At 45.2% G+C, this 25,256-nt stretch overlaps 1 protein-coding gene and 1 long non-coding RNA gene across 5 annotated transcripts; one reads left to right on the forward strand and one right to left on the reverse strand.

The window, feature by feature from the left end:
* Positions 1-2,841: 2,841 nt before the first annotated feature.
* Gpr12 (G protein-coupled receptor 12) lies at positions 2,842-9,694 on the reverse strand. 4 transcript variants are annotated; one of them, XM_085837439.1, is made up of 2 exons: positions 7,877-9,694; positions 2,842-6,864 (listed from the first exon to the last, which is right to left on the reverse strand). In XM_085837439.1, exons 1-2 carry the CDS (start codon positions 8,131-8,133, stop codon positions 6,249-6,251), a joined length of 873 nt encoding a protein of 290 aa, XP_085693565.1. In that variant the 5' UTR covers positions 8,134-9,694; the 3' UTR covers positions 2,842-6,248. The 4 variants fall into 4 exon arrangements, with proteins under 4 accessions (XP_085693565.1, XP_029333536.2, XP_085693564.1 ...); XM_029477676.2 differs by having other exon boundaries at positions 2,842-7,266; positions 7,877-8,865; XM_085837438.1 differs by having other exon boundaries at positions 2,842-7,268; positions 7,887-8,004.
* Positions 9,695-21,375: 11,681 nt separating this feature from the next.
* LOC147005409 (uncharacterized) lies at positions 21,376-23,838 on the forward strand. The gene is made up of 2 exons (XR_015046872.1): positions 21,376-21,554; positions 23,759-23,838. It is a non-coding gene; the product is annotated as an uncharacterized LOC147005409 (long non-coding RNA).
* Positions 23,839-25,256: the final 1,418 nt, after the last annotated feature.

Genomic DNA, 25,256 nt, shown 5'->3' on the forward strand with positions numbered 1-25,256 from the left:
TCTAGCCATGAAGTATTCTGTTAGTGAGCAATGCCAGGAAATGTTCAAAGGAAGAATAAATATTGGGAAAATAACCAGAAATGCATACATTTAAATAAAAAAATTAAATGATTTAGGTAATTTGGGGGTGATTTTCCTTGAAGGAGAAAGCAATAATATTCAACAACGATTTTTTCCGAAGATTTTTAATTATGTGTATGTGTGAGGTCTGTGTGGAAATGTGCACATGAGTGCAGTGCCCACAGAGGCCAGAAGAGGGCACCCAATCGCATGGAGCTGGAGTTTCAGGTGCTTGTAAGCCAACTGACATAGGCTCTGGGAAAGAACTTAGTTCCTCTGGAAGAGCAGTATAACCACTAAGCTATTTCCCCAGCCAACCTCAACATATCTTTTCAAGATAAAAATGTGACTACAGCCGGGCGGTGGTGGCACACGCCTTTAATCCCAGCACTCAGGAGGCAGAGGCAGGGGGATTTCTGAGTCCGAGGCCAGCCTGGTCTACAAAGTGAGTTCCAGGACAACCAGGGCTATACAGAGAAACCCTGTCTTGAAAAACAAAAACAACAACAACAACAAAAATGTGACTATAAGTCCTAGGATTAGGAAGCATCTCTGTACCTCCAGATGCTAGGGCCATACAAAACAGAATTCTAATGCAATGAGAAAAACCCAAGCTTGGGTATACTTGGGTATATTAAAATACTGCGACACGTTTAAGGAGAGTTCACAGTCTCAGTTTACAAAAATACCTTGACCCAAATTCATGTTTGATTTAGAAAAAAATCAACTTTATTGGTTCCTTTTCAAGCAGTAGACTGTAGAATCCAAGAATAAATTTACTGTGGTTCAAATGGCCCTTAAAAGGAGGCTACAGTTGTAACGGAAGCATCTCTCTCTCTCTCTCTCTCTCTCTCTCTCTCTCTCTCTCTCTCTCTCTCTCTCTCTCTCTCTCTCTCTCTCTCTCTCTCTTTCTTTCTCTCTCTCTCTCTCTCTCTCTCTCTCTCTCTCTTATTTACCCCAATAACCTCAGGATGTATGTAGAAGACTGGTCACTGTCTCTCTCCCTGTAGGAAAAGTTTACATTTTCAGCCACCCAAGTAGGACTCCCCTAGACTCAAAATGTGTTGTTTGGTTAAGAAACACAACTCCAAACTTTACTGAAAATTCCATAAGGTTTTGTTTTGTTTTGTTTTGGTAGTGGTGGTAGTGGTGATAATGGTGTGTGTGTGTGTGTGTGTGTGTGTGTGTGTGTGTGTGTGTATTTAGAATATTCTACTCAAATTGGTGGTGGTGGTGGTAGTGATGGTGTGTGTGTGTGTGTGTGTGTGTGCTTAAAATAATCTACTCAAAATAATTTGTCCAAAGAACCAAATACCAAGATAATCTGTGCCCAAGTGAATATTTTCATTTCTCCTCTAAACTTATTTTCAAGTGAAAAGTCTATTAGTTGGTGCCCAACTCTAGAATATGATTCATGGAGAGAAGAAGGTTCTTGCTATGTAGCCCAGGATAGCTTTAGACTCATGATCCTCCTGCCTCAGCATCCCAGGCCTGCACTTTCATACTGGACTTGAAATCTAGGGGGGAAAAAAATAAGATTCTAGCCTGGACAACATAGCAAGATGCTGTCTCAAAAACAAAACAAAACAACAACAAAAAACAAATCCAGAAACAAAACAAAACAAAGCAAAAACACACACACACAAACCCCTCCCCCCCCCCCAAATTTTAAAAACTGTTTTCTACAGAGGAGATATTTCAGCTGTGTGCTGGCACTCACCTCACCCACTGCTGTCTGAGAAAATAAAATGTGAAACTCTCACCTCTTTGGATAGAAAGGAAGCACAGTAGATCAAATGTTTCTGGTTAAGGTTAATAGAATTTGTAATTCTGCAAAAGAAAAGGTTACAGATAAATGTCAAATGGAAGTGAGGTAGCTTAAAATGTCTTTGATGTCCCTATCAAGAGAGATTGCTTTGTGGTGAATTCAGATGGAGTGCTGAGCCCAGAGAGCAAAGGTTTTCATCTTAATTACCCCAAGATTAATTCATGTGTGCAACACCCAAAGACACGCACGTACACACACACACACACACACACACACACACACACACACACACACGGTGGAGGTTCCAGAAATCCCTGCCTTCAGACCATGACAATTAGATAATAAACAGTGAGGTGCTGGCATGGAACCCAAGCGGTCCCCGCTCCACCGCTGCATGATGGGAAACTCTCAGAAAGGTTGAGGTTCATGTCCTTTGGACACATTCTGTTTATTCACCAAACCTCATGAGAATAAACACGTAAACGTGTATTTATTGTGTGACACTTACATATTCTGTTTACATTTTGCAAACATTGAAAATCTGGCGCTTTTCTTTGTGAGACTATAAAGTGTCATTTACAGACTCCCAGGAAGAGACTCGGTGCCAGTTAGTAAAACAACTCAGCGACAGCCCAGGGTCCAGGGTCCAGAACCTGGACTTTTAACAAGATTCTCTGGGGGTTCATACACCTCTTAAATGTGAAACATTCTAGAAACATTCCAGACACCCTTATCTCCATTCATCATTTTCTAGAAGGCAGATATGTCTGCTAATTTAGCTCACATTATATGAAACTATTGTGTTTCCGGTGTGAAATGGCACACTATCCACCTTCTCGTGATACATATGCACATGGTGGCATTAACAGCAACCAACATTTTAGTAAGGGTGAATAAGTTTCCTTTTAAGTCTAAGGAATCTCTGTTCTTCATTTTTGGGTATGAAATATTTCTGACCGCCCCCCCCCCCCCCCGTCTTCTTTCCTAAGCACCATGTTTCTCTATCCTGCTATGAATCCTGGGGAAATCTATGGCTGTTTCTGCTCCCCCAACTTGGCTCTTTGATTTAGGTGTCTAAGTATGGAGGGTCCTGGCCCCCATCTCAGCTACCATGAAGGGAGAAGGGCCTCTCTACCATCGGCAACTCAAATGGAGCTGGGGCGTGTAGTTCAGTGACAGAGAGCTTGTCTAGCAGGGGCAAAACTCTGGATTTAAACCTCAGCAAAGGAAAGGAAAGAAAGAAAGAAAAAAAAACAGAGGGAAAGACCAAGCAGACTTGATGGAGATAAAGGAAGTCAAAAGATAAAATGAGACAGAATTCAAGTAGTCACCACCTGGGTAAACAGATAATCTGGACTAATTAAGGAGTCTGTTAAAATTGTAAAATTGTCTAAAAAATACAACTATTTCTACTGAAAACATTATAAATTCCTTGGTAAGTAGGAATTGTAATTATATGGAATAAAAGATTCCCTGCTACCTTATAGTGTCCTAGAATGACAATTTTCCATGATGTAAACACACACGCACAGGCACACATTCACATCTTTACACACATGTACCTATATTGAAATAGGTTCCAATTTCTTAGTGGTTATCTTTATTAAAGACAAGAAACCTTGTAGGAAATAACTTATGTTCAAAAACTCTTCACAAATTTAAACAAGAAGAACTGGAGAAAACATTTCAAATAAAATCAGGCATTTTTTAAGAACATGGCTCAAACCTCTGGGCCAGCAAGATGGCTTAGCAGGTAAAAGGCGCTTGCCACCAAGCCTAACAACCGGAGTTCAATACCCAGAACCAACATATAGAAGGAGAGTACTGAGAACAGACACTCACAAACTGTCCTCTCACCTCCATACTGGTACCATGGTACACATGCATGCGCACACACATAGACATACACACACACTCATACACAAACAAATTAATGTAAGAAAATTTTAAGCAACCACCAAATCCGTATCCATAAGACCATTTCACCCAGTGCCCCGTGTACACGAACATTTACCCACATTGGTTTGATGGTCCACGTGTGATTTCAAATGGGAACCTTTTTCCTAATGACAGAACCCAGATTATGGGACAGCGACCTGTTCAAAGGCAGCTTTCTTTGGAGTAAGGGATCAAAGACAACATTATGGAGGGGCAGGGAAGGGAGAGTGGAAAGCCTGCCTTCAGTTCTAGCCTCACCCTACAGCTCTCTCAGAGGCCTCAGCCTGCTTCTTCACCTCTCTCTGAGCTCCGGTTTTCTCACCACAAACGTGTGTTTTCTCAGTTGCATTTAAAAAAGAAAGAAAGGAAAGCTGGTAAAACAGCAAGTTCAGGGTTGAGAGCACACGTGGGCCAGGCAAAACTGACTGCTCTCCTGTGTCCCCTAGCAGAGATGTGCAAGGGAGAGCTCCCATCCCTACAAAGCACCATCTGTTGCTTTAAGGACCCGTTATAAGAGTTCTCTGCTCAACTCTAAACTAAATGACTGGGGCTGGAGAGACGGCTCAGTGGTTAAGAGCACTGACTGCTGTTGTGGAAGACCCAGGTTCTATCCCCAACATTCACAATGGCAGCTCACAACCAGCTGTAACTTCAGCTCCATGTCATTTGGATACCTGTGGCCTCTCATGGCACACACATGTACATATATGTGAGTTGTAAGTAAAATGAATACAGATTCAAGTATAAGATGCTTTCTCACTTGAGCCATTTGAGAAGCAACTTTGGCAGGCAGGCTTTGAAGACTGACTGGTCCTGAAATCACCATGGCCGGGGGCTGGTGAGATGGCTCAGCGGTTAAGAGCTCTGATTGCTCTTCCGAAGGTCCTGAGTTCAAATCCCAGCAACCACATGAAAGCTCACAACCATCTGTACAGCTACAGTGTTCTCATATACATAAAATAAATAAATAAATAAATCTTTAAAATCACCATGTCCATACTGATTGGGACAAGCCTTTGAGGGGGACCTATTACAAATGACCCCTCACCAAGGACCCTGAAATACTGGTCTTGATGTGCCATTCAGGAATTCTTCCACTTCCTGTATAGACACAGCCATGAGCCCATTACAAACACGGTCCCTCTGTTTGTATCTTACATCTGTCTGCTTTCACAGAAAATGACACTTGGGCATAATTACTCTGTATGGTGTTTTAAGTCACTTCTTGTAGTCATTTCCCAGGTAAACCTTTGCTTTCTGAAAGCAGGCAGCAGAATCCTTGTTGCATGGAGGATGTCTTCTGGGGAAAGGGAATTAATCTTTTCACCATCAGACATATATATGGTCATTCCTGTGTGAGCACACAGGGCACAGCTGGTACACCCCAGTCATGTTATCTGGGCGTGCCTCAGACCTAGTTAATAAGGTAAGAGACCACCTGCTTCAGATTTATTTTGCCCTACCAACAGAATGAGAAAATTTTCCATTTATAATACTTAATTCTACTCATCTTAAGTAAGAATAACAATGTATCCATAGATAGAGATTTGAAAAGTCATGTTTGTATATTTCTTAATAGTATCACACCCATTTATTCTCTCAGAATATATTAAAAATAAATATAATCTTCTTTCAATAGATGCTGTTAACATTTTCTCTTTTGCTTTCTGAAAAACCACCAGTCTAGAGTTTTAAAAATCACAATGACAAATCTAGCCAGTGCTATCTCATATGTAATTGGAAACATTTTTTTTTCATGACTCACTTTGGAAAGGATATTTCAAAAACTGTATTGGAAAAAAAATGACTCTTTTAATTCTGGGTTTAACATGGCAATATTGCAATTAGTGGTCTAACTACCACAGGTAACCATGCATTCCAAACTGTAACACAGAGAAACTGCAGAGTGATTCTTGAGAGCAGTCACTACTGCTGAAAGGAAAGAAAAGAAAGGAGTTCGTGCCTTTGTTACTGGTCCCTTATTACTGAGTGCAGAGAAATAAACACAAGCCCTTCCCAGTGTAATTATATAAACTATCTTGGTTGCATGACAGAGCTCCTATCCTGTTAGATACATACAGAATGGAAGATCTACCTTGATTAAAAAAAAAAAAAGTTCAGAAAAAGTATTTCCTTTTCCAGTTTCCTTTAAAACTTTGATTTATTTTCAAGCCTCGGTTAAAAAATCCCGAGACTTGTGTATAATTTCATGGCCACATGAGGTCCCACTACACCCTCCAAACAAACAAACAAACAAACAAATCCTAACTCCCAAACCAAACAACAGAATGCTGAGCCGAGAAGTCGAGTTTTGTTTTTTAAAAAACACTGGTAAGATGATTTCCACTGTCAATACGAGTCTAAAAGATGTCATTGCTTCTGTTTGTGAGATCCAGTGCAAAGAATTTAAGGAAGGAAATCACTGGCCGCCCTGGACAGTGGAGGCGCTTGGTAGAGGCAGCGTCCTATGAGGAGAAGGCTGCTACACATCGCTGGGAGACCGTGCTCTCTGAGACAACGAGGAAGGGATGCACCCACAGCAAATGAGGCAGAGGGCTTTCTGGATCTCTTGGTTTCTAAAAGCGTAAATGACAGGGTTGATGATGGAATTGTAGGTGGCGGGCAGGAGGGTGGCGTAGGTATAGATCGAGGGGTAGGTGTAATCGGCGATCAAGGAATAGAGGGTGAAAGGCATCCAGCAGGCAGCAAAGGTCCCTAGGATGAGAGCCAGGGTCGAGACCCCTTTCCGGGTAGTCACATAGTGCGATGTAGCCAGGAAGTGGTGCTGCAGGGCTATCTGATGGGCGTGCCTCATCACAATCTTACAAATCTGGATGTAGAGCTGAAGCATCAGAGCAAACATGAAGAGGAAGGAGATGGAGAGGATGGCAGCGTTGTTCTTGGTGAGAGGTCTGACCACGCTGCAGGTGGACTCGTCCCTCAAGCAGTTCCAGCCCATGACGGGCAGCAGCCCCAGGCAAATGGAGGTTCCCCAGAGCATCACTAGCATGACATAGGTAAAGGTGACGGTCCTCTCGGAGTGGTACGTCAGGGCATAATATAGCGAGAGGTAGCGGTCCACAGTGATAGCCAGCAAACTGCAGACAGAGGCAGAGAAAGAGGCGACAATGAGTCCGATGGTAACCAGCTTGGTGGCTTCTGACTGAAGCAGGTACGCAAAAACAAAATTGATGATGAGTCCCAGGCCAGCCAGCAGGTCTGCAAGAGCCAGGCTGCCTATCAGTAGGAACATGGGGGCTCGCAGGCTGGGGCTGTGGAAGATGATAAGGACCACAACGGCATTTTCACAGCAGATGAGGGTTCCTGAGCTGCACAAGACAATGTCCCAAGGGTTGACAACGAGCTCGGGTTCTGACTCCGCAACAGAGCCCTGGGAGGGGACAGCAGCTGAGATGTTCTCTGGAGCACCGGCATCTATACAGTCCCGAGGCAGCCCGCTTAAATTGACCTTCGGGTCTTCGTTCATTTTAATCCCTGTCCTCTTCAACGGAAAGACAGGCTTTTTAATGTTTGGGTACAGTAGGGTGCCAATCCAAGATCATGCAAAACACACAGAGAAAGACAGACAACCCTGGGCTCAGATATCAGTGTCAAAATGCCACGAGCTTCAGGAATTAGAAACAAAAGCTAAAGTCTGCAACCGAAATGCTGTTTGTCTCTGAGGGAAACACGGATCAGGACTCCCGAGGCGGCACATGCACACTCGCACACTTGCCAAAACGCTGAAAACCGACATTGGCTAATTGCATCTCCCATGCCGAAAACCAACAACTGTTTGACATCTGGGCTGCTGAGAGAGCACCGCCCAGCAGCCACAAGTCTGCAGGAGGGTGGAATATTTTAAGGGCCCCAAACTCCCACCCTTCCCAAACATACCTCACGCGCGAGCACACCCCCAAACACACCTCCAGACTCAAACAAAGGGGTGGGGTCCCAGCCTCTCCCATGTGCACTGATCAGAGTGCAAGGGCTACAAAAAGGTAGGTGTGTACCACAGAGGTGCCCAGACAGACAGAGAGAAAGATATGCATGCATTTGGCACCGCTCCCCTAGCAGCGGGGACGCGCAGCCTGCGGGGCAGGGGGTTACCGGGGGTCACCTTGGCACGCCCTGGCCGAGGGGTGGCTCCTTCGGTGCTGCCGAATAGCTCGGGCCACCCGCGTGGCACGTCCGTGGTGGCGCCCGCGGCAGGTGAGCTGCGGCGCTCGCGCCCGGCTCTCCGCCCTGCGCGCTCCCCGCCGGGCGCGCATCCGCGGGAACCCCACGAGGCTGCGCGCGCCCCCGCAGGTCGCAGCTGCGTGAGGGGCGGGAGCCCGCCACCGTGGACGGCCGCCTGCAGCGGTCATGCGGAGACCCACTCGAACGGCTGGAGAGTCTGGCGACCTACTTTGATCCTGTGGCTTTCCTGAGGCGCCCTAGTCCCTGGGGCTCGGCTTCTTAAGCTTTCCCCTAAAGAATTGTAAACGGCCGGGTTTTCGGGATGAACAGGAGGAATGCGGGATAAGCAGGTTAGGGCTGGCGGAGGAGCCTTACAACAGCAAGCGACTCTCTCTCTTAGATTGCAGTTGGCCGGTCTGCAAATTATTGTTCCCTTGGGGACGTTCGCTTAACTGGATAGGAGCTGCTGCTACTTAGATCGCCCAGTTGCACTTATTAGGCACTCTCGGAGCAGTTCGCGAGTGGAAATCATTTAGGGCGTTCTTGCAAAAGCTTCCTTCAGGCACTGGCCCAAACCCAATTCATTTAAGTACCCAAGTGACACTTATTAATTTATTGTTTCCTGTACCTCATCCGCGGAGTCTAGGGTTAAGATCCTGAAGGTTATCTGCCGGAAAAGGACTAGCCTGTGTCTCTCATCCTGGAACCGGATCAGATCTTAAATTTAATCACGCTCTCCAGCCTAAAGGTGGGAGGAGAAAAGTCCTATTTCCGTGTGACCTAAATGTTGTGCAAGGCAAAGGATCCTGAGGACCCTTCATATGGGGTTATCATCAGGTGCATCTGCCTCCCCTGTGTCTCACTGAAATTCCTACTCCAGCCTACCAGGCTCCGAATCTTAGATCTCTTTTTACCCCATGCTTCCCCACCCCAATCCCATTCCCCGCGCGCCGCGCATCCATCAGCGGCTGTCTCTACCGTGTTATGCTCCTGGTACCAAAACCCTCCCTTCACCTCCCTGGTTACAGCCTTCCTGATCTCTCCTCTGCACTTCTGCTAGCTGCCCCTTCCTCCTTTCTCACTAAGGCAACACACTAAACCCGGTGAGACCTTGCCTTAATGCAGCAGATCTGTTCCGCCCAACCTGAGCTCTCACACTGCTTCTGAACTCTCTCCCTGGACATTCTGCTTTGGGACACATGGAGCTGTTTAGTTTTCTGCTGAGTCTTCTCATGTCCCCCAAAAGGCTCCAGGACTCTTTCTGAGTCCTGTATTCCCTGCGGCAACACTTCTGAAACTTGACTTAGAAACCAGCAGTTCTGGGGTTGGGGTCCCGGAGTCAGTCCCAGATGCTGGTGATGCTGACCTGCGGGTCACACTTTAAGAAACAAGGTTCTATGGAGTTTAATAGTCGTGTGCATGGAAAGGAGACATCACTTGCGTCAAGGACCGTTTGAAAGCCTGCGTGAACAAATTCAGGAAGACATAATCTTAGCACTCACAGACACACCCTGGACCAATGGTAAGGCAAAAATCAACATTATCCCAGGTAGCAGGTACTGCTGTGAAGGGATGCTCGTTTCTCTTTTCATTTCTATGTAATAAACGGAAGCATTTTTAGAACAGAGCAATGGGAAATGAGCAATGTGGGGCTGGAGAGGTGGCTCAGTGGTTACATGCTCTGGCTGCTCTTGCAGTGGACCTGGGTTCAGTTCCAGGCGTGTATAAGGTGACTCACAACCATCTGCAACTCCAGTTCCAGGGAATATGACGCCCTCTGCTGGCCTCCTCAAGCATTACACGCACAAGGTACACACAATACAAGTAAACACTTAATATGCATAAAATAAACAGGTCGTTTAAAAAAAAACGGTCAATGGTTTCATATACACAAAAGCAGTTTAACAAAAGACAGCTCAAACCAACTGGTTAAATTTTAGGAGCCTCTCATTGGTTGTACAGTTCTGGAAAAGCAAATTCACAGGACAAGCTGGATGCCCTTCAAGCCAATGGCAACAGCATGCACTTGGATCTTGCTGGCTTAATTTACCCAGCCATGGAGTTTGTCCAAGTTTCCCCCAGAGCTAAGGGTGGAACCTGAATCCAGTCTTACATTGATGGGAGTGTGCCCTGCCCCTAAGCTGTTCCTCAAGCCTGGAGTTCACTCTCTGTGGCACGGTTGGGAAATAAGGAGAAAGAAGTGAGTGGGCAGGGCTGGGCGAAGGCAGCAGCGTGCTGAGGTGTGTGTGGTCCTGTGTTAAAGCCTGAAAGGAGTGGAAAGAAAGAATTGAATAGGCGCATACCTAGCACTGAGACCGTTTGAGGTGCCTGAGCATGGACTCCAACCATCTGGAACTGTAACCCTAATTAAAGTTGCTGTGGTCATGGTATTTTGTTACAACAATAGAAACCTCTTGAACCTCCAGCCTCCTGCCATATAAGACAACTCAGTGACTCCAGGTGGCTGGCAGCAGCTGCACCCCAATTTGCCCATCCCCCTAAAAAACCTTTATCATTTAAAAAAAAACTTTCCAATTTTTAAAATACACACACACACCCCAAAATTAACCAGGCCCAAAGTCATACACCGTAGAGAACATCTATACAGTTATAATATGGAAGTTGTGGCATTTGGCATTCACATGTGAATATGTCTTATACACTTATCCACCACTAGACAAAAACTCCACACAGAATTAGAACTAGAAACATAATTTTCTTTACATCCCCTTTCATAACTTCTGTGCAGTACCACCCAATCCTTCCTCTTCCCTTATATTTAACTTTTCTAAATTTGCATATATTTAATATATTTAAATATACTCTAAATATTATATGTAATGCAGTTTAAGACAAAGAAAAGAGGACTTCTTGCTCCTTGAATGACTGCTGTAACTTAACTTTATTTCAAATTCCGTATTTATTGGTGTGCTTAAGACCTTTGTTACCACAAAGCAGAAATCTAGTTCAAACTAGATTAATGCCTTTTACTGTCTGGCTGTGACAGATCTAGACTAACCCATGGGAAAGAAGTAGAAGCTGCAAGAAGCATTTGTCAGGCAATGGGCAGTTAGTTCCTACCTGATTTATCTCTGCTTGTCTTTGCTTCTCTGCTTGCCAGCATCTCTTTTTTTTTTTCACCTCAGGCTGGTTCTTCCTTGTATTGGAGTCAAGTTGCTCTAGGCAGCCATGAGTTTGCACCTTACCCCGAGGCCATCTTTCTAGCCTGCAGAGAAGAATTCCATGGGGGAAATCATTGTGCCTGTGTGTGTGTGTGTGTGTGTGTGTGTGTGTGTGTTGCCCAGGCCCACATGTATAGAGTCCTGAGATGAATGTCTGCTATAGTTAGAATCATGGACATTCCTCCAAGGATAAATGTGTTAAGCTGTGAAGGATGGGGTGTACTGATATTCCAGCACCCAGGAAATGTTGGCAGGAGGATCAGGGGTTCAAGATCACCATCAGTTAAGGTTTCTATTACTGTAACAAAACACCGTGACCACAGCCACTTAGAAAGGAACGCATTTAATTAGGGGTACAGTTCCAGATGCTTAGAGACCAGGATGGCAGAGTGAAGGCAGGGCAGCAGAGATAGCTCACAAATCAAAAAAAAACAAAAAAACAAAAACAAAAAACAAAAAACAAAAACAAAAAACCAGCTAGTCGGAGGCAGAGAACACTGGGCTGGTGAGGGTCATTTGAAACCTCAAAGCCCACATCTAGTGACATACTTCTCCAACAAGTCCACACCTCCTAATCCTTCCCAAACAGTTCCAACCAACAGGATGGGGAGGGGACCAAGTATGCAGGCATCTGAACTTATTATGGGGGCCATCCTCATTCAAACCACCATACTTAAGAGCTATGGAGAGAGAGACAGAGACAGAGACATACAGAGAGAGACAGAGACAGAGAGAGGCTTGGTTCTGATGGTGACACTTGGGAGGGGGTGTAGCCTGCAGGAGGGCCTTGTGGGAGATGCTCAGCCATTAGGGTCCTTCGTCTGTCTTTGTTCTGCCTCACACATCCACCTTAATGTGCTAACCCCACCTCAGGCTCGAATCAATGGAGCCAAGTAAACATGTGCCGAGCTTCCAAAACTGCAACCCCAAGTACATCTTCTTTCTTGGTAACTTGATCATCTCAGGTATCTTGTTATAAGGATAAAAGGACAACTAATATGATGTTATATGCAAGCTTCCCCAAACAGGAACTTTCCCAGAGAAGGACGGAGGTTGGAAAGTGTAGGTGCCTTCTATAACTTGAGATGGATGGGCAGATTTGGGAGTTTAGCACAGCCTTCAGTAATAAGGGTCATGAAAGAGCTGTCTACAAAGCCGTCTTCTTCATTTACTCTCCACACATTGTAAGACACAGTCGATGGCACCTTCTGTGTGTGACACTTATCGCCTCTTCGTTACCTAGCTTTTTGACCACTTGCTTTATAACACTGGCAAGTTTAAGAACTTCCAGTCTGGTTACAAATTCCTGTGTCACGTGGTGATGGTCCTATCCCCACTTTAACCAGTGTGATACTGATTCTTATATCATGAATCAATCAGGAGCCCTCCTGTGAGGCCTGGTATCTACAACAAGGAGTTAAAAGTCTTTGCGGCATGGGCTGACGCTGCTTCCACTGCTGAGTGGGCTTAAGACACTCTGAACGTGTCTGCCATGGCTCTCTTTCCTTGTGACCCGAGTTTAATAACACTCAGTGGCCTCCTCTCTGTGGTTTGAGGGAGGCGGTTACGTTGAGCGCTTCCTTCTGGAATTGGCACGTTTGTGTGGGCTGTCTTTCTTCTGCCATCGGGGCAGCTTGACTGGAGGAAACGAAGTCTTCTCTGGATGCTGTGATGCTTGGCTTATGTTGGGGACTGCAGAAACCAATGTTACTCCATCCATTCCAGCCAAAGCGTGAGGTAGCATGTCTTGTGACACTTCCCATCCTGGTTTGAAGTGCTGGTGGATGAAGCAGGAAGAGAGGGGTGAGGTAGCAAAGTGCTCTATTCAATTCCTCCAGCAGTGCAAAGTGCAGCTGGGAAGAGTTTCAGCTGTGTTCTTGCCAGTGGTGAAGGGAGAGGGGCCAAGGACCATGGTTTTGTATCTGGGTGATGCTGCCATGGCAGCTTAAGGTTGGGAGATAGGTTTGTGCCTTGTGTGGCAAGAGGGATGGCCCAGTTTAATACTGGATGATTTCACATGTGCGTGTCCTACCCACGTATGAGGTTTACACATACCTGAGTGTACACTGATCGTGTAACATCACCATACCAAGAAAGGTGGGGATCACCCTCTGCTGCAGTTTACTCTCCATAACAGTAAGAGCCCAGAAAAGGAGACACTGGTGTGGATTCCCCAAACTGCCCTTTTGCCGAATATGTTCATTTAAACCAGCCCGTGTCTAGAGGTTTCTATGGTCACTCCACACTGAAAACAAATTTTAAAATATACTTATTTTATTTACACATGTGTCTTGCCTGTATGTATGTCTGTACACCATGTGATACATGCCTGATGCCCGCAGAAGATGCCACCAAGAAGAGAACATCAGAGTCCACTTGGAACAGGGTTTACAGGCGGCTTGTGAGCTGCCATGCGGGTTCTGAGACTCAAACCCTGGTCTTCTGCAAGAGCGGCCAGTGCTCTTAATTGCTAAGCCACCTTGCCAGCCTCATAAGGCAAATATATTTTATCACATGCATACATAAACACACAGAGAGACCTCAGATAAGAGGCAGGTACGTTGAGCTAAACGTATCTGGGTCCCTGAAAACCCAAGGCATTGCTGATTTTTCTCATGGCCCTCAGTTGGATAGAATCTGATTCCTGGGGGCTGCTGGTGGAGATAGTGATTCAGGCTTTACATCTTTTCAAAGCACTCACGGAAGAATGTCTTACAGTTGAACTAGTAGGGAAAGTATTAAAGAGACTTCAGACTCTAAGCAGCCTTTCTTTAAGGAACTTAAAGGTTTTTGTTTCATGCCTTCCAGACTAGGGGCTGTGTAGATGGAACACCCACTGGGCTGGGCTACAGCACAGCCCTTCACGGGAATAAGAGCACAGACATGCTGTGGACGGCATCAGGTGAGTGGCCAGCTGACTACAGCCTGAAGAAAGGATATTAATTTATCCTCAACTCTGGCTTAGTTTGGGGCCTGATTTTCAGCCTTATACACCCTCAAACATCAGTTCTGCCAGCCTTGTGAGTGGCTCATGTTTGAGGAGTCAATTGGTGTGAACACAGTTTCTGCATAATATTTATGCTCTCAAGGAACCAGGTATGAGCAAGGTCGTCATGGCCTTGAGCAGGCAGGCAACTTGCTTTGCTCTCTGTTTGTAAAATGAGAATGTTCACAGCCCCTACCACCTGGGGCTGTGCCCACAGCACACACACACCCAGCCTGGCACACAGCCAAGGCTCTTCCGATGACGGCTGTTGCCACCAGGCTGTGCTGCCTCCCCATTGCCCTGTACAAGTGGAAATGTGAACTCCGCTCTTCAGTTGCACTGACCTGGGCATTCTCCCTGGAATCACTGCTATGAAAATACCCAAATTTCTGGAGACTGTCTATCAACTTGACCTACAAAGAATATCCAGAACTCAAATTTGCCCAGACATTGAAGCTACCAACATATCCTTCGATAAGTGAATGGATAAATAAGTCATGGCCCATACAAGCAGTAGAATATTATTTAGTACTGAAAAGGAAATGAACTATGACATCACAAATGAGGATGTGAGACTCCTAAATGAAAGCAATGTAAAAGGACACATACTGTGGGAACCTATCTATTTTGGCATTCTGGAAATGTTTAAACTGTAGCAGCAAGATGACTAACGGCTGTCTTCCTGGGGCTAGGGAGATGGCACGCAGAGGATTTCCATGCAACGGTGTTCTAGCAGTGGCAACTTACCAGGATGCATTGCTCCAAACTCAACAAGGTGTGAGCTAGAGATGTAGAGAGGTAAGAACATGTCAAGGAAAGTTCATCAAGTATAACAAACACACCAGTCTGGCGGCAGAGAGTGACAGCCTGAGAGGCTGTGTACCCCCTGGGAGCAGGGGGCTGATGGGAACGCTTTGTACCCTTCTGCTCAGTTTTTCTGTGAATCTGAAACTGCTCTAAAATTAGCCTATTAGATAAAGACTAATAGAGGAACAGCATAGGAAATAGATTGAAACAATAAACTAGTGAATGTTCAAATACAAATATTAGCAAGAGGGCTGGTGAGAGGGCTCAGTGTGTAAGAGCACTGACAGCTCTTCCGAAGGTCCTGAGTTCAACTCCCAACAACGACTTAGTAGCTTACAACCACCCATAATGGGATCCAATGGACTCTTCTGGCACTTCTGAAGTCAGCTACAGTGTATTTATGCATAATAATAAATAGATTTTTGGGCAAGCAGGACTGAGTGAGCGGAGTTGACCAGCGGGAGCAGGGCTGACTGGTGAGAGCAAAGGTCCTAAAAAAAAATCAATTTCCAACAATCACATGAAGGCTCACAACCATCTGTACAGCTACAGTGTACTCACATACATAAAATAAATAAATAAATCTTTCAAAAGAACAAATATTAGGAAGAAAGAAATAAAAAGGAAAACATTGCTTCCAGAATCCCCCCTCTCTCTCCCTCTGTCTCTCTCTCTCTCTCTCTCTCTCTCTCACACACACACATACACACATACTCACACACACAAACACACATACACACACTCACACACACATACACACATACATTCACACACACAGTCACACACTCACACATTCATACACTCATACACACATACTCACACACATACTCACACACACAAACACACATTCACACACTCACACTCAGACACATACACATACACATACATTCATTCACACACATTCACACACACACATTCACACACACACTCAGACACACTCAGACACATACACATACATTCATTCACACACATTCACACACACACATTCACACACACACTCAGACACACTCAGACACATACACATACATTCATTCACACACATTCACACACACACATTCACACACACACTCAGACACACTCAGACACATACACATACATTCATTCACACACACACATTCACACACATTCACACACACACTCAGACACACTCAGACACACACATACACACACACCGACACACATACTCACACACACATACATACACAAATATACACATACTCACACACACATATACACACTCACACACACATATACACATACATTCACACACACACACACTCACACATTCATACACTCATACACACATACTCACACACACACTCACACACACTCACACATACATTCACATACACATTCACACACTCACACTCAGACACAGACACATACACATACATTCACACACACACATTCACACACATACTCAGACACACTCAGACACACACATACACACACACCGACACACATACTCACACACACATGCATACACACATATACACATACTCACACACACATACACACACTCACACACACATATACACATACATTCACACACACACACACTCACACATTCATACACTCATACACACACACTCACACATACATTCACATACACATTCACACACTCACACACACTCAGACACATATACACACATACATTCACACACACACACATTCACACACACACACACCGACACACATACTCACACACACATACTCTCACACACATACTCTCTCTCTCTCACACACACACACACACACACACACACACACACACCCTGCTTACCTGGCTCACTCCATGGTCTTCCCTCCTCCGGTTCTAGCTACCTGCAGCTTATTCTTCATGCACATTAATCACACACTCTCAGTTGGCCAAAGCCCCCATTTAGGGTCCTAATTCCCACAGGAAAGCCCAATTCCTCATGCCATTTTAGCAATCTGAGCCCCTGACTCTCCATCTCTCCTCACCCCATGTCCCTTCCTCCCTGAATCAGACCTTACCCTGGGTATCTTTTCTAAAATGTCAATTATACATGTCCCATGACTGGCACCTTTCTTACTCTGGTCTTTTTCCAAAAGTCCATTTTCTCTTAGGCAGCAGTTCACAACTTGTGAGGTCTTGACCCCTTGAGGGGGTTGAGTGACCCTTTCACAGGGGTCACCTAAAACCATTAGAAAACACAGAAATCTACATTACACTTCATAACAGTAGCACAATTACAGTTCCAAAGTAACAATGAATAATTTAAGGCTGTGGGTCACCACAGCATGGAGCTATATAAAAGGGTCACAGCAATAGGGAGGCTGAGAACCACTGTCCTAGGGAGTCTCATTGTGGCTGCTAGTGTGTTCCCAACATAGAAACCTTCTCTCCACTCTGCTCTTCTCCATAGTTCTATTAACTCAGCTTGTCTTCCTGCCCACCAGTGTACAGACCAACAAAGGCAAGTCGGGATCTTTCTTTAGTGGTTACTTTCACTTCAGTGCCCCAGGACACTGGCTACTGAATAGAAGGCAGCACTGAGCAGAACCAGGCTCTCAAGGAATCTGAGACCCTGGCCCCGACCTGCTGAACTTTAGCATGGTGCCTAAGGACTCTCTGTCAGAGTTAGTCGTGGTGTTGGTAGCACCTGATGTACAGCAGCAACCCTTCTCACTGAGAGTTCTTCTGTCTTTCAGGTAACACTTCTTGGTGCAGAAGATGACACCAATAAACATGATGGTGTGAAGTGTGTATGTCTTAAACTCCTTTGTAACTCATTCAAACACACAAGCCAGATGGAGTGGGGAAAAAGTCCCCAAGGAACAGAATTCCTCTATAGACTTAAATTTTTCAAAACCTACTTTAATAAGGGTCCTTAAACACTTCAACCTCCCTTCTAGCCCATCGATCAAATAGGACAAGGGGGTGTGGACCTGTTAGAAGCAGGTCTTTGGGGTGATTCCAATCTTTGTTGTCAGGATATCAGCAGCCCGGCTCGATCCAGAAGTAACAGAGAGGCATCTCTGAATTGACACAAGTCTGAGGATGAGGCAAGAAGCAGCCAGACTATCAGTAGAAGTTCTTTACCTCGTTTTTCTCTAGGAAGTCACAACAAGCGAATGTCAGTGAAGACCAGAAAGCATTACAAGGCTAACCAATGTAAGAGCATCATCAGTGAAGACCAGGGAAGCATAGCAAGGCAAACCAATGCAAGAGTGGGGTTATATTTATACTTGTTCTAAACATCACATGTCCTCTCAAGAGTCTACTCCAACAAAACATCATATGCTTCACATGTCTGCTTCAGCAAAAGATCTTCTCAAGATAGCTTCCTGAAAAATATCATGTGACACAACTGAGTTTCCTAAAAAAAACTGGACTGGACAGAAATTTCCACTTCACTCCTGCCTTCCCAGAGACTATGGTAGGGAACAAAGTGGATAGTAGAAGTCACAGTGAGACAGACTGTGTGTGGCCAGCGTTATTCTATCTACTTCTGGTTCCTGGGACATTGATGGTGGAAAAAGAGAAACACTGACATCTGTGTTGGTAGATCTTCTGGATGCTTCAAAGATACTGATGGTATGGTCATGTAGGGTGGTGTTCCACTCTGCCAAGACCCAGTGTGGTGGGTTGAGTTAGAATAACTCCATATAGATGCATGTTTGGCCCCCAGTTGATGAACAGTTTGGAAGAATTAAGAAGTGTGGTCTTGTTGGAGTGGATGAGTCATTGGAGGAGGTATGTCACTAGAGGTGGGTTTTGAGGCTTTAAAAGCTCACACCTGACCCACTCTCTTTGTCTCTCTGTCTCTCTGTGACTCTCTCTGTCTCTGTCTCTTTTCTCTGTCCCTCTCTCTCTCCCTCCCTTTTCTGTCTGCTGCCTGCCAACCAGGATGTAACCCTCTCAACTACTACCCCAGTACTACGACTGCCTGTGTGCTTCCATACTCCCCTCCACGATAAAGGACTAACCCTGTGAAACTGTAAGCAGGCCCTAGTTATATACTTTCTTTTATAAGAGTTTTCTTGTCAGAAATGTCTCTTCACAGCAACAGAACACTGACTAAGACAGCCAGGTTTATTAGAATTTCCGTCATCTTCCTCCATGGCCACTAAAAATGCCTTTTCTATTCTTCCTACGATGAATCAGATTAAATGATGTTGAAATAATAACTTCAGCTCAACTTTGGCTCTCGCACATCTGCTCTCCAACTCGTTAAAAGTGTTATTTATGAGCTAATCATCTCCTATTAAAATTAAATGGCATAAAATTTTAATCAGCTCAATTGAATTCACAGCCTTCCCCGATGTATTTATCCAGTTCTCAGAGGAGCCCTGAGAGAGGCCTGTCTCGGTCTCTTTAGATAAGACCCATCCTGCACCAGGCTCTCACCCACAACTATAAAGTGACCATGGGCACAAAGAAAGTGATAACCCCAGGCTCTCGCCCCCTGTCTGTGAATTAAGAAAGAGACACATAGATAGTACCAGCTTCACAGGATGCAATTTGAGATGAAATTAAAGGGTGCAGGACTGAGATCAGCTGACAAGGTGCCTGCCACACAAGCATGACGTCCTAAGCTCACTGCTTGCCCACAAGCACTTGATGCTAAGATGCTATTCCTGAGGACAGCACACACTTTGGTTTTAGGGTACAGACAATCACATTCCAATAGGAATCTTCCTCACTGGTGAGTGTATTTATTGTGGTGGAAGGTATGCAGGATGCAAGAAGGCTATGCCACAGTCTGGGGTGAGTTTCACAGGGCTTTCTGTTTGGATAGTAAGTGGGACCAACATCTGTGAGGGCCTGGAGAGGCATGACTGGTCAGGGGAGAAGGCCAGCTGAGGACTAGTGGTAGCAAAAACTGGCACTTCCTGGAAAGTTCTGTGGTGGCTGGAGATCACCCTAAACCGAGGTGATAAGGGCTTGGTGTGCCATTTGCTACCCACTAACTTTTGAATGTGCACCTCCTACCCCATCCCTGGAGGAAGCATCCAGAGAGGGATACACTACATAGAAGTTACTGGTGGCCAACAGTTGGAACAGCTGGAACATCTGGAAGGATGCATCAGGCCTCGGAGGGCATATGCTGCCTGCTCTGGAAGGTGAGCTCTCAAAGGCTACCATGTCCACTCACCTATCCTCACCTAGGACAGTGAATGCTTCAAGGCCACTCGACTGAATACAGTGTAGATTGCAGTTAAGACTATTATTTCAGAACGGAGGCAGGTAGGCTTGAGATACAAACTATCACTGAGATATTGTCACATTTTAAGGAAAGAAAACATAAGAAAGAACAAAAGGATAAAGATACACATATACATTCATTTTTTTTTGAGACAGGAGCCCTGGCTAGCTTGAACTTGCTGTGTAGACCAGGCTGGCTTCAAACCCAAAGAGATCTGCCTGCCTCTGCCTCCCAAGTGCTGGGATTAAAGGTGTGCACCACCACCACTGTCATTTGTGTGTGTGTGTGTGTGTATAAACAAAATTTTAATTTATTTAAATTTTAATTTTATTTTAACACATGAAACATTGTAAATCTATGTAGTGCTCCATACAATCTTTCAATATGTAAAGTATTAAAATATTTTAAATTCCTATGTTGGAACATTCAAAATCTCTTTTGAAACATGTTATAAATACATATTATATGTAAATATATAATATAAATATTTTACACACACATACACACACAACTTCTTAAGACAAGGTCTTACTCTGTAGCTCTAGCTAGCCTCAAACTTACTATGTAGACCGGGCTGGCCTCGAACTCACACAGATCCACCTCTTTGTGCCTCCTGAGTGCTGATTAAAGATGTAGCCTATGTACATAACCTCACTCTGCTAAAGATACATAGTTTTGAATTTTTAAAAAAATTATTATCTATCTTATGTGTATGAGCACTTGCCTGCATGAAAGTTCATGTTCTACTTGCATACCTGGTGCTTACAGAGGCCAGACAAAGGCTTCAGCTCCCCTGCAACTGGAATTACAGCTGGTTGTGAGGCAGCAGGTGACTGCAGAATATGGAACCCCGGGTCCTCTTCAAGAGCAGCGAGTGCCCTTCATTGCTGAGCCCCTGAAGATGTGTTTCCAAAGAGAGTATTTGAATAGGTTTTGTTATTCTCAAAGATTTTGTGTAAAGGATTACATTGTCTTAGGACACTGGTTCTCAGACTCTGATTTTTGGACTGGGACCCAGCTGGGATTGAGAGCCACCAAAGCTACAAGGCTTGTGGTAACTCGCCTTGAGACAGCACACAGGCACCTGACAAATGACTTCCCACATTGGAAGCCACCAGGACTGGTTGCCCCGCACCGTGGACACAGACTCTGGCAGAGAAGCCAGAGCACATGGTCTGCAGAGATAAGTTTGGTCATCATGAAACTTAGCAGTTTGGCAACAGCTGTGAGCAAAGTTCGTTTGGCATGGTGTCTGCTTTTATTTATCAACAAGGCAGTGGAGGAAGCATCCAGATGAAACCAGTTGCCTCCGATTCTATAAAAGGGAGTCTGTGACCCAGTTTCTCAAAACTGAAATTCAGTTACCTTCCCCTTTTCAAAGCGCTGGCTGTTGCGAGTTCAGGAGGTTCACACATGAAAACGAACGGCGCCAGGACAGACTCGAGAGTTCCTTAGCTGAGGTAACCGATTCTGTTTTTATTTCTCAATATGGGTTCCTCAGCTTGGGCCATGTGTCGATGCCCTGTTCTATTATTAGAACTTTTGAAAAATAAAACTCAAAAAGTCATCCTTTCTACCTAAGAAATTTGTTGGGTTCTGGTTTTTGCTTGTTGGTATAGTATTGTGATAAACTATATGTGACATTAAACTTCCCCACTGTAACTATTTTGTGCTTGCTTGTGGTGTGTGTGTGCATATGTGTGCTTGTGTGGAGGTCAAAGGTCAGCGTCGGGGGCGTTTCATCAGACACTGTGCACCTGATTGATTGATTGATTGATTTAGAGGTGGTGTCTGTCACTTGCTCTCAAGCTCACCGGTCAGGCAAGGCTGGCTAAGCAGCAAGCTCCAGGGATCCACCTGTCTCTGCCTCCCAGTGTTGAGATCTCAAGCGCATGGCACCGAATCGAGCGTTTTCTAAGTGGGTTTCAGAACCGACCTTGGGTCCTAGTGCTTGTACAGTAACAAGCACTGAGCAACTGAGCTGTCTCCTTAGTCCTGTGATGATTCATAAACTCACGCTAAGTGGTTCATGCTGGTGAGCAGCTGTGGCCACCATCCACCTTCCAAATGACACCTCTGTGCTCATTTGCCACAGCGCTTCCTTCCTCAACCACCGGCCTGCTTCTGCTCTAGGAATTTGACCTTGATAGGCCATTATATGTAAAGGTCATAAGACGGGACCTGTCCATTTGTGCTTGAGTTATTTCATTTAGCGTGATTTCCTGTATAGAATGTACCAATGATTCTCTCTTTTTGATGTGTGTGTGTGTGTGTGTGTGTGTGTATATATATATATATATATATATATATATATATATATATATATATATATAACTGTGATATGTGTGTATATATATACACACATATCACAGTTTATCATGTTTACATTTTTTTTTTTTTTGGTTTTTTCGAGACAGGGTTTCTCTGTGTAGCCCTGGCTGTCCTGGCACTCACTTTGTAGACCAGGCTGGCCTCGAACTCAGAAATCCGCCTGCCTCTGCCTCCCGAGTGCTGGGACTAAAGGCGTGCGCCACCACGCCCGGCTCATGTTTACATTTTTTAAAATGTAACCTGGAACTGGAGCTGCAGATGGTTGTGAGGCACCATGTGGTTCCTCTGAAAGGAACCCAGGTCCCTGGGCAAGAGCAGCCAGTTCTCTAACCACTGAACAATCTCTCCAGCCTCCCATTTACCACCGTCTTAACTGTTACAAAGTCTGCATCCCGGTTGTGTCGGGGACGTTCGCACTGTCTTGCCGTCATCACCACCTCCTGCCTCTAGAATCCTTGCCATCTTCCCACGCTGAGAATTATAGTCTCACGTTCTTCTCTCCCCTCCCCTCCCCCACTAGCCTCCACCCTTCCCTCTGCCCCTGAGACTGTGACTCATCTGGATACCTTACGTGAGTAGAATCTTACAGTAGCGTCCCTCTACGACTGGCTCACTTCACTTAGTGCCGAGTCCTCGCAGCTCACACACAGGGTGCCACGTGCCAGGATCTCCTTTTGCACAGCAGAGTAATATTCATCCAGTTGTCCTCAGTGGACACTGGGCTTCCTCTACACTTCAGCTGTTACCAACACCACTGCTGTGGTACAGATGTGTAACTAAGAGCAACAGCTTGGGCTGGTGAGATGGCTCAGTGGATAAGAGCACCCGACCGCTCTTCTGAAGGTCCAGAGTTCAAATCCCAGCAACCACATGGTGGCTCACAACCATCTGTAATGAGATCTGGTGCCCTCTTCTGGAGTGTCTGAAGACAGCTACAGTGTACTTACATATAATAAATAAATAAATCTTTAAAAAAAAAAAAAGCGGTGGCCTCAATCAGGGCCACCCGAGAGATGTGGGGTCAGCATCGACAACAGCTCTCAGATCCCTGTTTGAAACATCTATTATGTTCCTGCTGGACCTGGTTTTTCTAACGATTTTATTTTTTGGCACAATCAACTGTATGTAACACCATGCTATTTTGGAAAGACGTCTGCAACTAGAAAGCATTTCTCAGAGTGTTCTTGAGAGGTTCGTTGCCTAGGAACCATTTGATAATCCTCATTGATTTAGCCGATGAAGGAAGCATGCCGGAGTCGCCCATGGCTTAAAACATCCATTTTCGTGCTAGTTCATGAAACTCAAGAGGCCTCTTTTTTTTTTTTTTTCATAGATTGCTCAAATTGGAGAGTCCACGGAGCTGTGTGAGACACTAATATGTTTTAAGAAACTGAAAACATGTATTTGAAACCATTTTCTCTATGCCTGAGTGTTCTCTTTGCACAGAGGGGATTGTGTCTTTGTGATCTGTTGAGAATAATTATTCTGGCAGTTATACTAGAGATGTTTAAGGATAGCATTTGGGTAAGAATTGGGACATGGCTCTGGCATTAGAGCCATCTATGCCTCCCTGGGCAAGTCATCGCCCATGCCAGGTGAGAGTATTGTGGTGCTGTGTCTGCTTTGGGGTCACCCACGCTCCTCTGAGCAGCCTCTGACCTGTGCTCTGTGCGTGAACCCAATGGGCTCATGGCTGGGAAGGCAGACCTTGGTGGAATTATCCTTTGGTCGTCAAGTGCACACTGCATCAGGTGAACGGGTGCTTGCTCACATCTCCCCAGGGAAAGGCTCACAGACACAGAATAACCTGGCAGTTCTGAAGGGGCCCTTGTTAGCAACACACCAGGAGGGCACTCAAAGGGACATTACCAGCACTGCATCCAAGAAGTGTTTCTGGAAGCCCCAACTCTTTAAAGTTGTTAACAGGTATTTAGTACCTGCCTGTCACTTTAAATAACATGAACAAAAGGAGAAAGATGCACACAGAAGTGGGGAATGATGTATTGGACAGGTTAAGAAGGTAACAGAAGCAGCCCACTCCCCATGAGCTAGGATCCCAGTGTCTAAGACCTGCCTGGCGAGGTAATTGCCTTCTTTCTGATGTGGTGGCAAATTAGAATCTTAATTTGCTGCACTTGTGACTATTCATACCCCCTTGCTACAGAAAAGGCAATGAGTTTAATTATGGACTACTGTCTTAGACTGTCCCCAAGGAGAAGGCTAAATAAAACGCACCTGAACGGCATCGCCTTCCGAGGAACCTGCAAATCTTCTGAAATCTGAAACACAACTGCCCTCGAGATTGCACGGGAGATTGTAGCTCTGTTCACTTCAGAGGCTGAGAAAAATCAGCACGGAAGGTGGGAGCCCGGTGGCTTCTGTATTGCCCTCTTGGTTCTTTCTTTGGAAGCGGCCTGGTAATAGTTAACTGTGGGTCTGTATTTGCTCTCCAGATAGATAGGGTCACAGGGCATGGGCCACTGGAAGGAATGAAAACCAGGCTTTAAATGGCTGAGAAAGACAGTTCAAAAAACACAAAGCAATTTGTTGGCTCATGATTTTGGAGGTCTCCATCCATGACCGCCTGGGCCATAGTGAGGCAGAATATTTTGGTGGTAGAACATGGAGAGACACAGTGCCATAACTAACTGTGATCATAAAGGGAGAAAGAGGGGGAAGGGTTGGGGACAAGGTAGATCTGTCTATAATACATCCCCCAGGGATCCACTGCATCCAGGGTAGAGGTCCTGCCCACTACTCCTCACCACCTCTCAGTGATGCTGTTGTGCTGTGAATCCCTCAGAGGATTGACCCACTGATGGATTCAGAGC

The sequence above is a fragment of the Mus caroli genome, unplaced genomic scaffold (assembly GCF_978045245.1).
Source record: "Mus caroli unplaced genomic scaffold, Mus_caroli_1 scaffold_4, whole genome shotgun sequence".
NCBI classification, from domain to species: domain Eukaryota; kingdom Metazoa; phylum Chordata; class Mammalia; order Rodentia; family Muridae; genus Mus; species Mus caroli.

Excerpts from the sequence above, each read along its gene's own strand:
- Gpr12 (XM_029477676.2), bottom strand. The coding sequence starts at position 8,133 with ATGACCGCTGCAGGCGGCCGTCCACGGTGGCGGGCTCCCGCCCCTCAC. Across the intron at positions 7,267-7,876 it reads GCGTGCCAAGGTGACCCCCG|GACAGGGATTAAAATGAACG; the intron begins GTAACCCCCTGC and ends TCCGTTGAAGAG.